Here is a 14,918-nt window from a genome sequence, read left to right as displayed (position 1 = left end):
AAAAAAAAAAAAAAAAAAAAAAAAAAAACCTAAAATAAAAATTATGAAAACCTGAATACATGACAGACTTAAGTGAACAATAACATATCAATACTGGTATAGTCATTTGTAAGATGTATGAAGGGAACTAGATGGGGGAAGGGAGCTCTTTATACTACATGCTCATTTTCTTCTGTAAATCTAGAGGCTCTTTTTAAAAATAAAAGCTATTATAAAATTAACCACCTGCTGGGGAATGATAACCAGCATTTGGTGGTACCTCGGTGTGTGGAAAGATTTTTCAAAGGCAAATCTTCTTAGCATTACCAGAGGAACATCTGCACTCAATTTTGATGACAGGAAACAGTAGCTGTGAATCCCAATTAAGTAAAATGTTATGATTTTGTTTTCTTTGGTTTTTTTGAGACAGGGTCTCACTATGTAGTTGAGACTGACCTGGAACTCACTCTGTAGCCCAGGCTGGTTTTGAACTCACAGCGATCCTCCTGCCTCAGCCTCCCAGTGCTGGGATTACATGCATGCGCCACCACACCCGGCTCATTATCTATACTTTTAAAAACTGTTCTTTCAAATTTTTATTCTACTATGTTTACAGTACATAATGGTTACATTCATCAGGGGAAGTTGGTATGTGTAGTAAGGCATCATCATTCTTTTATGGCCTCTTCCCCTCTCTCCACCATTATCATTATATTTTGAATTTTTCAAATAAAACTGATAAGACTTTGGTTGGGGATTTAGCTCAGTGGTGCCACACGTGCCTCACAAGTGCAAGGTCCTAAATTCAATCCCTAGTACCTCCCCCAAGATAAAACTGTTATGTCATTTTATAAAAAATACTTATATAACATCTTCAGTTTTGCCCACTGGGTGGCAAAGCCTAAAATACTTCCATCTGCCTCTTTACAAAAATGTTTGCCAGGGCCAGGGATTTAGCTCAGTGGTTCCACCACTTGCCTTGCAAGTGCATGGACCCAAGTTTGATCCCCAGTACCAAAAACAAAACAAAACAAAAACACCCCAAAATGTCTGGCAACACTTGGTATAATTGAAACAAAACTGGCCATGGTGGGTAACTCTAGAAGGTGGGTAAAAATAGAACTCAAAAGACATACTTTGTTCCTAACTTAGGGTTTGATTTGGGCTTTATTATCTACACAGACAGGCAGGCAGGCAGGCGGGCAGGCAGACAGAGATGCAGATGTAGTTCCTTTTTCTATTCCTCCTCCTCCTGCTGCCCCTACTCTTCCTTCTCCTTCTCTGTTGATGCTAGGGATTGAAGCCAGGGCCTCACACATTCTAGGCAAGTGCTCAATCACTGTGCTATGGTCCCTAACCCTAAAAGAATAAATTTTTAAAGCTAAAACTTATATCTTAAAATATACTGAGGGCCAGGGGGATTTAGCTCAAGTGTTTCCAGCTCCTGCCTTGCAAGTGCAAGGGTCAGACTTCCATCCCTAGTACCAAAAACAAACAAACAAACACACACACACACACACACACACACACACACACTCAATTTCTTTTCTTGAGAGATTTGAAAGCAAGCTCAATCAAGCCTCATGTAATGAAGTTACCTAAATTAACAAAGCATAGAGAAAATGGCGTCCTCCCTATGTCTATTAGAGTTTTTATATGAATAACCCATTTTTTAAAAAAAGTAACTGTCCGATCTCTTTTATACACAGATGCAAAATTATTTAACAAAGTATCAGTAAATCAAATCTAGTATTCTATTACGAAAATACATTATAGCAAAATGCATTAACAAATTAAGTGTTCCATTAGAAAAAATGGATAATCAATATAAAAGAATAAAACTACTAATAAGGATATGAAATATATAGACTTGTGAGTAATAAAGGAAACACCATTTAATAGTATTTTATCGGACATGCAACTAATAAAAATTCAAAATATCATATTCAGTATTTGCTAAAAATGAAAAAGAAAACATCTCCTGTAAAGAATATGTACTTGTACCATGCCCCACAATAAATGTATTCATTACAGACTGCAAACATGTACTACTAAAAAAAAAAAAGAGAGAGAGACACTGTAAACTTATAAAACTTTTTTTTCACAAAGCAATTTGGCACTTTCGATGAAAACCTCAATGTGCGTATCATGTGACCCAGGAATTCCAATGCTAGGAATCTAGTCTAAAGAAATGCTTACTTACAGAACAGTCAATTCCATTCCAAGCACAGAAATAAGGTATGTCTGGAACACCCTGTTATATCAGCTAGCAAGCAAGCTACCATCGTTCCCAAGGCCAAGTCAAAAGGTCGCACTCAATCTGAACAGAAAACCATGAACCCAGCCAGGAATTTAGGTCAGTGGTGCCGCATCCTGCCTCTCAAGCGGAAGGGACCTGAGTTCGATCCCTGGTACCAAAACAAATAAATTGAGTAAATAAATAAATAATTACAAATTTAAAAAAAATAAAGGTTATAAACATCAATAAGGTGTTTAAAGAACTAAACATATCAAGTAGGTTTTTAAAGTGTATGTATACAAAACTGATACTCCTCCCCACCCAAACTAGAGACCCTTAAAAATAAAAGGAAACTCCTCTGAAAGCCAGAAAATATAGTACGAGGAAAGAATGAATAATTAATCCTGCTATTCCTATGTTAACTGCAGCACCAGGTAATCAGTAAACCGGACAATTATTTTATCTTTACAGAAATATTCTAGCCAGGCCTAGTAGTGCACAGCTGTGATCCCAGCACTCCAGAGGCTGAGGCAGGAGGACTGCTGAGAGAGTTCCAGGCCAGCCTGGACTATATGGCCACACTCTGTCTCAAAAGAACAAAGCACAACAAAACAAAGCACACACAAAAATAAAAAGAAATATTCCAGTCACCATACTCAAGAAGGAATGATTAAACTGGAATATCACTATTTATAAAATGGAACAAGACCACGAGCACCAACAACTGGTAACAGAACAGATATCAGACATTAGCCTTCCCATAGAAGAAAAACATTGGTCTGGGAAACCTGCACCTCCCCAAGTCAAACTTGCATCTCAAAGCTTTATATCTACTCACATTTTAAAGAAACACAAATGAGAGAAAAATGTTAAACTGCATTTCAAGGACAAAATTTAAAATCTCCAGATTTACTCAATCTGGGAACAAAAGAAAATGGAAAAGGACACTCCAGGTAGAGACTTAAAAGATAAATCTGGGGAAAAAAAGATGTATCTTGGCCCAGGGATTTAGCTCAGTAGCACTGCGCCTGCCTCGCAAGCACAAGGTCCTGAGTTGGATCTCCAGTACCAAAAAAAAAAAAAAGATGTCTGAACTTAAAATGTTAAAATGGCATAAGTAAAGTAAGTGGATGAGGGGCACACATCTGGGTGAGCTGCGTTTACCATGAAAGTAAGGACACTAGAAAAACAACAAACTGAATACACAGCTGGTCTAAAAAAGACAAAGTCCTTTCTACCAGGAAAAAGTATTATTTCTTGTACCCCTGGGATTCTATTCAAAAAAATCCTTGCCTAAGCCTGTGTCTTCAAAAGTTGTACCTATTTTATCTTCTAGCAGTTTAAGTGCCTGTTTTAAGATTTAGATCTTTGATCCACTTTGATTTTAGTTTAGTACATGGTGAGAGATATGGGTCTAGACTTCATCTTCTGCATGTGGATATCGAATTTTCCTAGCACCATTTATTGTCTGCCTTGCTTCAGACAATCAAACTACGGGCAACCTAAATGAATAGGCACTCGTCAGAAGTACAAATGGCCAATAAATACACAAAATGTGTCCAGCACCACTGGCCACTAAAGAAATGTAAATTAAATTACTTTGATGAGACCATCTTAGCCCAGAAAGAATGGCAATCATCAAAAAATCTAATATTATAAGTGCTGGGGGAGGGGTGCTTCTACCCGGTGGGAATGTAAACTAGTACAATCACTATGGAAATCAGTGTGATTACTCAGAAAACTAAAATTAGAAATTCCAGTTGACTCAGCTAACCCCCTTCTATCTTCCCAAAAGAGTTTAAATTATCTTTATTACTGGGATACATGCATAACCACGTTTATAGCAGCACAATTTATAATAGCTAGATTTTAGAAATAGCATATATGTCCATCATAGATGGATGGATAGGAAAATGTATTTACACACAGTGGAGTTCTACACTATCATAAGGAAAGGTAAACTTGATGTATTAGTAGATAAATGGATGTAACTTGAGACCATAAGTGAAATAAATGACATATTCAAGCTTAACTATGGCAGGTTTCTTTTATATGAGAAATTCAATTTATATATGGAAATGAGCAAAAGAGAAGACAAACAGGGAGAGAGAGGTTCAAATGATTCCCCAAATTACCTATTCTGCTGTTTCAAAAATATTTTAATGCATATGTTGATTTGTTTCATTTATACTAGTTTTCTTAGTTCACTGAAAAGAAAGTTTTACACTAGCTGTTTGTGAAAAATTTTTTGTTGCTGTCTTCTATTCTGAGTAACTATACTTTGAAGATAATACACAGTGCAGTGTTATTCTGTTATGTTTTAAATTTTTTTCCATAAATCAGAAAATTAAAAAGGTATATTTCTAATAGTATAGTAATAATGAATTATGGGGCTATTTGTACAATTAAATATTGAGTACTCACTAAAAATTAAGAGTTGCAACTTGGGAACATAAATAATCCAGTGAACCTGGTTATAGGCACAGGTGGGACCTATTAATTTCTCTTCAAGGTAGATTCCCTAAAAGGAGTACGTGAACACACATACCAATTTCATTCGAAAATATATACACTGAAGTGAGGCACAGCTGTATCAAATGGTGTATCTATTTTTAGTTTTGTGAGGAATCGCCATACCAGTTCACACTTGCACCAGCAGTGTCAAAGGGTTCCTTTCTAGTTATCCTCAGCAGTAGGTATTGTCTTCGTATTCTTTTTTGGGGAAGGAGGGGTTGCTTGCCTCTCCTCGAGTTAGATTCCAGGTTCATCTCATCTTGAGCAAAGAACTGAATGACCAAAAAGCAGTGCAAATTTTATTTGAAGAAGTAAAAGAGAAGAGTGAGGAAGAAACTGGCTCTGCAAAGCAAGCTTAGGCTGAGTAAAAAAGGAAAAATCAAGATAAAAGTATACCCCCCAGGGGCAGTAGGCCTGCTTTTGTATCTTGATGAGTCATTCTAATTGGGATGTGAAAGGACTGCAGTGTAGTTTTGATCACCATTTCCATAAATAGGCATGGCTTCTATCTAGAGTTGGTCCCCGCCACCACACCCCCAGCAATCAGTGGGCTTTAGGGAGGTGGCTGATCACTGTGTGTCACACTGGGTTACCTACTGGGGGTTTAGATCCGGGTGTGCCTTGGAAGGTGAAGCCTGGTGGGAGAGGTGGTCACTGGCACAGCCTGGCAGGTGTAACTATACACATCCTCCTGCTCCCTGCCCGTCACACCATGAACTGCTTCTCCTCTGCCACACCACGCTGCCTTGGAGCCCGCCAAGTAAGCATGGGCTGAAACCTCTATAAACTGTGAGCCAGAATAAATCTTTCTTCCTAAAAACTTATGGGTGTCAGGTATTTTGTTCCAGAAATGAGAAAGTGACTAAGCAAGATGTTGAGCTTTTTTTTTTTTCCCATATATTCTCGGGCATTTTTACTTCTTTTGAGAACGATCTCTTCAGTTCACTTGTCTATTTATTGAGTGGGTCATGTGGGGTTTTTTTAGGTGTAAAATTTTTTGAGTTCTTTATATATTCTAGGTTTCAATCCTCTATCCGAAGAATAGCTAGCAGAGATTTTCTCCCACTCTATAGGTTGCCTATCTCTTCACTTTGTTGCTTCCTTTGTTGTGCTAAAGATCTTCAATTTGAACTACTACCATTTGTTGAGTCTTGATTTCCTGTGCTACTGGAGCCCTATTCAGAAGTTTCTGCCTAGGCCTTTGGCTTCCAATGTTTCCCCTATGTTAACTTCCAGCAGTTTGAAAGCTTCTAGACTTGTATCTAGGCCTTTGCCTTAGCTACTTTCCTTGTTGCTGAACAAAACACTTACTTGATACCCAAAGTTAAGGAGGAAAGGCTTACTGTAGCTCACAGTTTTAGAGGTTTCAGTTCACAATTGGCTGGCTCCAAGGCAGGATGGCATGGCACAGGGACATCACAGGGGAGAAACAGTTCATAATGGGCAGAAGGCAGCAAAGAAGAAGAGGAGCAGAAGCAGAAAACTACCTCTCCCTTTTATCCCTTCCAAGTTACCTGACCTATGGGTGGTGCCACTCACACCCATAGTGGGCCTTGCCATTACCCATACCCAGAGCTATGCCAAACCAATCAGTGGACTAACTTAGTAATCACACATCCTCAATCTCAGCATCACACATCCTAGATCCAGCCACCTCTGAAGGGCCCAGCTATGAGCATATGAGCCTTTGAGGGGACATCTAGACACAAGCCATAACAGCCCAATCCATTTTGATTGATTTTAGTACAGGGAGAGAGAGAAGGATCTGGTATAATCTTCTACAAGGGATATTCAGTCTTCCTGGCACCATTTGTTAAAGAAGCTTTCCTCTAGCACAGGTCCTTTGCCCCTCTGTCAAAAATCAGATGGCTACAGGTGCTAGGGTTGTTTCTGTGTCTTCTGTTCTGCTCCACTGGTCTCCGGTCTGTTTTTGTGCTAGTACCAAGTTGTCTTGTCACTGTGGCTTTACAGCATAAGGCACTGTGATGCCTTCAGTGCTGCTCTTTTGCCTCAAGACTGTTTTGGCTATTTCAGTCTTTTGTGACTCCATGTTAATCTTAGTATTTTTTTCCCCTAGTTCTGTGAATATTGTTAGTATTTTAATAGGGATTACACTGACTCTGTAAATCACTTTTGGAAATATGACCATTTTAACGATCCATGAACAAGGAAGTCTTTCCATTTCCTAATGTCTTTTTCAATACCTTTCTTCAGTGTTCTCTAATCTTCAATACAGAGCTCTTTCACATACTTGTTTAGGTTCTTACATATTTTATTTTCAATCTCTTATGAATGGAATTGTTTTCCTGATTTCTTTTGCAGCACTATTGGTGTATGGGAAATCTATTGATTTTTATGGCTGATTTTGGATCCTGAGTTATTTTTTCAAATGTACTGTTTTCACCACTGATCTTTTAGATTATTTCAATAATCAAGAGATCTTTTATCAATTAACACTCTCTAAGGATCCACTTAGCAGAAGTAAAAGATATCAGCATATAAAATGGTTAACTGGAAATAGCAATGAAATCTATTATGAAAGCAATGTAAACAAAAAGTGGAAAAAATTCTTTATTAACATCATTCTTTAATCAAGTACATGTCATGATACATAATTTGTCACAAAAATTCTTAATAACTAGCTACAATCAACAAAATGAAGGAAAGGAGGAAGACCATGACTCAATCTTTAGATGACACAGCCATCTAAATTGGTACTTTAAAAAAAATTCTAGTATTAAAAAAGCTCCAGGGACTAGGGATTTAGCTTAGTAGTTCCGCCACCTGCCTCACAAGTGCAAGGTCCTGAGTTCAATCCCTGGTACACCCCCTGCAAAAATATCTCCAGAGAAGCAAAGCTGGTGAGTAATGTAACAGAAAAAGAGGCAAAACAGAATTCTTTAATCCACTTAAAGAAGACACAGAAGCAGGAATGTTACCACCATCAGTGATGGTGAACCTTTTAGAGCTTTCAATGATGCAAACAGCCCACTACACAGCAACATGTGCCACAGGTTCACCACTGCTGTCATGGATAACATATAAAGGACAATTTCCAGAATATCTATGTCAGAAGCTTTTCTGTCCAAGACAGGACAATTAACATAACATCAACTTCTGACTAACATTAACATGTACTATCTTTCCAAATGACTCATTTAAAGTATTTATTTTTCCGATGATGTAAATCACAATAAAAGGCAGGCAGAGAATAACGCCGTACTAGTGATCAAGCCAATTCTGTACATAAAGGAATTAAAAAGGAAAAATCCTAAGCAACACTTGCTTCCAGATACCAACTTAAGCAATTATTCCACATCATGTCTATGCAGGCCTAGTGTTCAGGAACATTAAACATGTATGCTGAATTGCATCTTATTAACAACAACTGCATTATTACTGAGGGATCGAGGCCTAGGATTTCTGACAAAGTAAAGTCTTATGAACAACAAGAAGGAAATAAAAGAAAGAAATAAAGTTTAAAATTTCATATGCTTACCTCAACCACCCAGGGACTACTGGCAAAGGCCATAATATCTCTCTCTTCCCAGAAAAAAGCAGCATCTGATCTTTTGATCATTTCAAACTTACTAAGCAGCTTCATAGCATACACATTCTGTGATGCCTTATGACGAACCTGTGGATTTGTTAAAACACAAGGTTAATCCTTTAACTTTATGAGAGCAAGTGATTAGATCATACCACAGAGCTACTATAAAGACTTCCATTGAGGAGCTAGGGGTGTATGGCTCAGTGTCGCCGTGTCTGCCTGGCAGTGTAATGTCCTGAGTTCTATCCCCGGCTGGGATGGGGGGGTGGTGGCTTCAGTTGAAAAAAAAAATCATCCTTAACTACCTAATAAAAAGTAAAAGCGTAATATTACACATGTAAAAGAAACGAAGAAGAAAACTTGTAATAGCCCAAATATTTAGTAGAAAGTACAATCACTTTCAATACCAGGTTCAATATGCAACTGAATCTATTTCAGTTAGATGAAGCTAAAATTATGAAGTGTAATTCCCTCCTGTTATTTAATCAATTTTAAGAATAAGGTTTTGTTGTTCTTGTTGTTGTTTTTGGTATCAGGGATTGAACTCAGGTTCTTGTGTTTGCGAGGCAGGTGGCAGAACCACTGAGCTAAATCCCTGGCCCCTGTTGTTTTTTGAGGCAGGGTCTCCCTTTGTAGTTCAGGCTGTCCCTGAACTCACTATGTAGCCCAGGCTGGCCTTAAACTCATGATAGTCCTCCTGACTCAGCCTCCCAAGTAATGGGATCACAGGATGTGCCCCGCAAGAATAAGATATTATTAAATGGGAAACTTCCAAGATATGTCTCGTGGGGAGAATCATGTATTTTAATTTGAAGCATCACTGAACATAGATCTTTCACTATCTGAACATGAGAACTTAACTGATTTAAAGCTCAAAGGATATCTATGACTCTATTAAGTTACCTTTGTATCTTTTTAGGTAGCTTATCTTAAAAGGTTATTTTTCCTTATAGGGAAAAGCTACCAACAATATGGCTGTGTTTGGTATCCTATCTTCCCCATTAGACTATAAATTCCCTAAGAGCAAGATCACTATTTCTGACCACTCTTTTAATCCCCAGAACTGGTCATGAACTATCTACCACAGAGCCAATAAATATTTCGTGTATGATAAATGCAGCTGACATTCTTTCAATAATTAATACAAATTGCTAACATTTATACCTAGGTGTCTAACAGGATATCCAAAATTGAAACTCGTCATCTTCACCCTTGAATTTATCCCTTCTACAGCTGTCCCACTTGTATAAATAGCAGTTTTATCCTTCCAGTTACCTGGGCTAGAAAACCCTTTGTCAGCAAATCAAGTCATTTCTACCTTTAAGCTGTCTTAGAGCCCAAAGGCTTCTAAGAACATTCCCACTGCCCCTGCCATCTTTTCTCCTTAGCCTGCAGCCCCCACCCTGCTGCCAGTGCACTCCCTTTCATGTCCCCTGCATGCAGGAACCATCTGTAGCCCCTCACCCCCACACTGGGGATTGAAGTCAGAACCTTGTGCTTGCCAGGCAGGCGTGTGGCGCCACTGAGGTACATCCCCAGTCCTACAGTTTTTAAAAAACACACTTGTTGCCTATGTCAGCATTAGAATTTAACCTAATAAAGGCAAATGTTTGTATTTTGTTTGCTATTTAATCCCCATGCCCAGTTCAAAGCCTGACACAATACTCTTCCAGTAAGTTTTTTCTAGAAGAATGAATTTTTTGTTGTTTGTTTTTGTGGTACCAGGGGTTGAACTCAGGACTTTGCCACTGAGCTAAATCCCTGGACCCCAGAAGAGTGAATTTACTGAGTACTTCCTAGTATGTGCCAGGGGCTATGTATTTTGATGCATGTATCACCTTAATCTTCCAGTGAGGTTTATTTCCCCACTACAAATGGTAAACATGAGGTAAGGGAAGTGAACTTGCCAGAGGACCATACAGAATGAAGTCTGAAAGGCAAGCAGCATGCAAGATCCATGCTGTTACTACATACGTAAGCTCAGTCAGGACGACTTCTGCAAACAAAGCCAGATGGCACCTGCGAACCCAACAGTCCATCCAATTTATGCTCTTTCACTCAGGAGTTCTGGTGAGTCTGTGGTCACCTTACTTACGGTTGGAAGAAAGGAGCAAAGAGCGGGACAAGCTGCTTGCCGTAGTCTACAGGCCCCAAATCATCTACCCCATGTCCACCTTCCCAGATGAAATTTTGCCTTTTTCATTTCTCTGCATGTTTCAAGCACAGACCTCTCCTTTCAGTGTTTCCACTATGTAGAAACAACATGTATCCTGCATGCTGACTGCCTTTCAGACTTTTTTTACATAAGGGATGAATGACCCTAGCCTACCACTGCAGAGAGACTAAATTTTTAACTGACTTGTGTTGAATTACCAGATTATCTCAAAGTAAATGATTGTGCCAATGATACTGTTAAATACAGCACAACTGCTAACAAGAAGTTGCTAGAGTAGGCCTCTCATATTTACACTACCCTTCAAAACCTTCATTTACTCTAAAAGCAAATCAAAATTTGAATGTTTCCTAGCTTCATCAATCACTCCATATACCACACTACAGTAGATTAATCTGCATCATATCATTACTTATGACTGTGACAAAAACTGTTTTACGAATGTACTTAAATATTTAAGCCATTAGTGTTTACATACAAGATAACTAAGCAATCTAGAAGGAAACAGCCATTCATGTATGTCACACGAAGTCCCACCACACAGCCATGCGCCATCTCCAGGCACCCTGCTGCCACGTGCAGGAAAAGCCCCACTCTGGCGCAGCAAGGGAAGGAGAGCGCACTGGGCGGAGGGCACGTCCCGCTGAGCGCGGGTAGCATGAGCTCAGACACTGAGGAGCAGGACCCTGACACTTCCTCCCCCAGCACCTCACACCTAGGATCAACAGGGTCATTGGCGAAACCCTGCTAGCAGAAGAGGAAAATGGAGCTGAGCACAAAGATGTGGGCCTTCTTCATATACAGCTCGGCAACGAAAGGGTAGCAGTGAATACTGTGAAAGGAAGAAAGACTGAAGAAACACATGGAGGCACAGCCAGCAGGACTTCCTAGAAAATTGGGCAGGGGAGTGAAGAAAAGAAAAACCACCGATGACCCCGTGGATTGAGTACCGGGCCTTCACATCCCAAGTGCCCTTTTTATTTTTTAGTTTGAGACAGAGTCTCCCTAAATTGCTAAGTTGCCCTAACTGGGCTTAAACTTGTGATCCTCCTCCTGCCTCAGCCTCCCAGAGTGCTGAGATTACAGGCATACACTGCCACACCTCGCTGGTTCCCTTTTCATTTTGACTTGAGCAACTAATTTGGTACTGGAGTCATTTACTAAGATGAGGAGATAGTTTTATGGAGGAAGAGCAGAGTTACAGAACCAAGGGTTCTTATTTCACACATTTTAGATATCTTAGATATCTGTGACTTTTTTTCTTTTTATAGTTTTTTATTCATACATGTTTGCAATTCATGCAATTTACAATCATCTTGGAGAGTGGTTACATGTTCATATTACAGCTTTTTAAAAATCCCCTTCGGGCTGGGGATTTAGCTCAGAGGTTCGGTGGCCTGCCTTGCAAGCGAAAGGACCCGAGTTCAATTCCCGGTACAAAAAAATAAATAAATAAATAAATTAAATTAAATTAAAAAATCCCCTTCTAGCCAGGGATTTAGCTGAATCTGCCACCTGCCTCTCAAGGGCAAGGTCCCGAGTTTGAACCCTGGTTCCAAATAAATAAAAAAATAAAATAAAATCTCCTTCTTCTTCCCTCCCCTATGTCACATCTTGCTGTCAAGTAAGTAATCATGGATATGAACTGGAGAGTTAGGTACAAAGTTCTGAGCAATGATGCCAAATAAATGGTATTTAAGGCCACAAGATGCATGAGCTCACCTTGGAAGAGAAAGCCAGTAAGGGTCTCTCCCCTGGGAACGACAATATGTAGAGGTCAGGTGGGGATAAACCACCTGAAGGAGAATGAGAAAGAAGAGCCAGTAAAACAGGGAGACTTGATGTTTCAAGCAAGAACCAGGGCCAGGGATTTAGCTCAGAGGGAACATGGCTGCGTGGCAAGTGCAAGGTCCTGAGTTCTATTTCCAGTACTGAAGGGTGGGGGGAGAAAGAAGAACCAATTAAGTCTGAGTAAGAGAGAGTGGAATACTATGCAGTCAGTAACCCTGCAGGTCAAGTCCACACTTACTTGACAGGGAAGACGGTTATAACCATGAAACAAAGAAATCCTGCACCTCAATCCAAATCTCCCTTCGCCCACTAAGCATCTACATGACCATCAGCAGGTTATTCATCCTATGAAAACTGACATCACAGCAACAATACTACCTAACAACTTGTGAGGTTGCATAGAGCCTATCCCAAATATTGTAAATCAACTGCTATAAAAGCATGTGCTACTACTTACTGTTGCGTTACAAAACATGAATTATAAAACATATACATAATATGATCCCTTAAAATGGAGATATTTAAGACACACATATATCACATGTAGCTTTTAAAACTGAAAAGTTGCAAAGCTACACATCAAACTAAGAAGAGTTGATATACTTGCTAGGTCTCTCCTTTGCTACTTGTGAATTTTAAAAATATAATGCTGGCAGGGCTGGGGATTTAGCTCAGTGGTTCCGTTGCCTGCCTCGCAAGCGCAAGGACCTGAGTTTGATCCCCGGTACCCACCCCCAAATATATATACACACACACACACACACACACACACACACACACACAATGCTGGCTTATTTTATTATTTTACTATGAACATATTCGTCATAGTATACATAAAATAATTCTCTAACTTCAAGAGACAATAACTAGCACTGATTCAATTTTTATAACTCAATAAGGAAAATGCTTACTTTCCTCAAGTGAAAATAATTAGGATAAATATAAAACTACCCACTGAAAATATCTTGACACTTCTTGGAACAGTCTTCAAATGCTTCCAATAGTGACAGCAGTAAAGGACACCAACAGGCTGAGCCTGCCAGTGCTGTGTGCTCTTGGACTTCTGTCTCAGAGAGCTTGTGGGAACGCACATTTCTGTGGTGTCAGGCAGTCCCAGGCAGCAGCACACACAGATATCACCACAAAGCCCTTGCTGTGTAGGGGCACTGCCCCCCTGATTCTAGTTTCTTCAATAAAAATGAGACGTCAAAGAAGATACACAAAGGACACAAGCCACTAGCAATATTGCTGTTTGATAAAAATCATTCATGTCACAAACCTTTCGTGAAATAAAGTAAATGTATATATTTGCTGTAGGTAGAGAAAAAAGACACAAATTGGGTCGGGGGATTTAGCTCAGTGGTTCCACTGCCTGCCTTGCAAGCACAAGGATCAGAGTTTGATCCCTAGTACCAAAAAAAAAGAAAAGGACTCAAACTGAGCAGCTTCTGCCATCTTGGAATCACAGAACTCTTCAATCTGTGAGGAATGCCTTTTCAGACAAGAAAGCCCACACCCAAAGCTGTTAGATGGCTTGGTAGCTTCTGGCCTCGCAGCAAGTCCCACACCTCAACCCATCACAGGCCAGCTCACTCCCTCAGTCTCTCCGGCCCCATCAGGCACACAGCCCACTGAGCTCCTGCATAGCAGTCAGCCTCCTCTCCTCCACAGGACCGTAAAGCAAGCTCCAGGGAGACAGAGGCTACGCCACACACCTCTCCAACATATAACTGTGTGAATCACGGGTTGACACCTAAATGAACTACGGACAATTAACTGCTAACACTCAACACTACTAGGACCCAGGGCCATTCTATGTACGGGCTTTTTATGCACTGTCATATCTACTGTCACAGAAATCCTACAAGATGATATGAATGCCACTGTCAGCCTCATCTATCACCTAACAAACTGAGGGGCCAAGGAGATGAGGTAACTCAGCTGAAGTCACACTAGCTAGTGTGCAGGAGAATTCAACCACAAGTAGCCTGCCTCTGTAGCCAATACCTCACGCACAATGTGGTACACCAGCAAAACACCATAGTCACTATTACAGGGAGAATTTCATCCGTAAAGATTGATCAATGAGCCCTATGAGGGAATACATTTTTTAAAAAATAAATTTCATTTTATCCCGTTTCCCTTAAGCCTCCTCCCCTCCCTATGTATAGAAGCATTGTTTCCATTTTTCCTTCTACTTTCACTTTTTTCTTGTCCCTTCCTTGAGGAAACACATTTTTAACTTGACCAGAAAACGCAATTGACAGGGAAAGACAAACTTGCACTGCCTTTATGATTCTTCCTTCAAATAATTAGAAAACCATAATCAAAAGATGTGTCAAGTGTGGAACTTCCCCTACAAAGCCATCACAGTAACTTACTATACACCACCTATAAAAGCTACTGAGGGCTAAACCACCTGGGCTTTTCCTTTACAACTTTATTATCTTTTAAAGACTACCTGCCTAAGGCAAGAGAGCCAAGAAATAAAGCCAAAACAAACATGCCACAAGCTCTTGGGTCAGGTCTTCAGATTAATGGAATGTTAAAATATTTTTCATTTCAAAAATCATATGACTTTGGGACTGCGGATTTAGCTCAGTGGTTCTGCTGCCTACCTCAAAAGCGCAAGGTCCCGAGTTTGGTCCCTGGTACCAAAAAGGGAGGGGAGG

At 39.8% G+C, this 14,918-nt stretch overlaps 1 protein-coding gene across 2 annotated transcripts in view; it reads right to left on the bottom strand.

Annotated features, from left to right (window-relative positions):
- Window positions 1-14,918, bottom strand: part of Rock2 (Rho associated coiled-coil containing protein kinase 2) — a 107,966-nt gene that overhangs the window by 40,024 nt on the left and 53,024 nt on the right. The window contains exon 4 of one of the 2 annotated variants that reach the window (XM_019208161.2): window positions 8,232-8,369. The exons of the other annotated variant lie outside the window; for it this stretch is intronic. Coding sequence (XP_019063706.1) covers window positions 8,232-8,369 — 138 coding nt within the window. The remainder of the gene's footprint in view (window positions 1-8,231; window positions 8,370-14,918) is intronic. 2 annotated transcript variants of the gene reach the window in all.

Source organism: Fukomys damarensis, unplaced genomic scaffold (genome assembly GCF_012274545.1).
Source record: "Fukomys damarensis isolate Sample0158 unplaced genomic scaffold, DMR_v1.0_HiC HiC_scaffold_25, whole genome shotgun sequence".
NCBI classification, from domain to species: domain Eukaryota; kingdom Metazoa; phylum Chordata; class Mammalia; order Rodentia; family Bathyergidae; genus Fukomys; species Fukomys damarensis.
The sequence above is the reverse complement of the archived record's forward strand: the minus strand, read 5'-3'. Positions and strand labels throughout refer to the sequence as shown.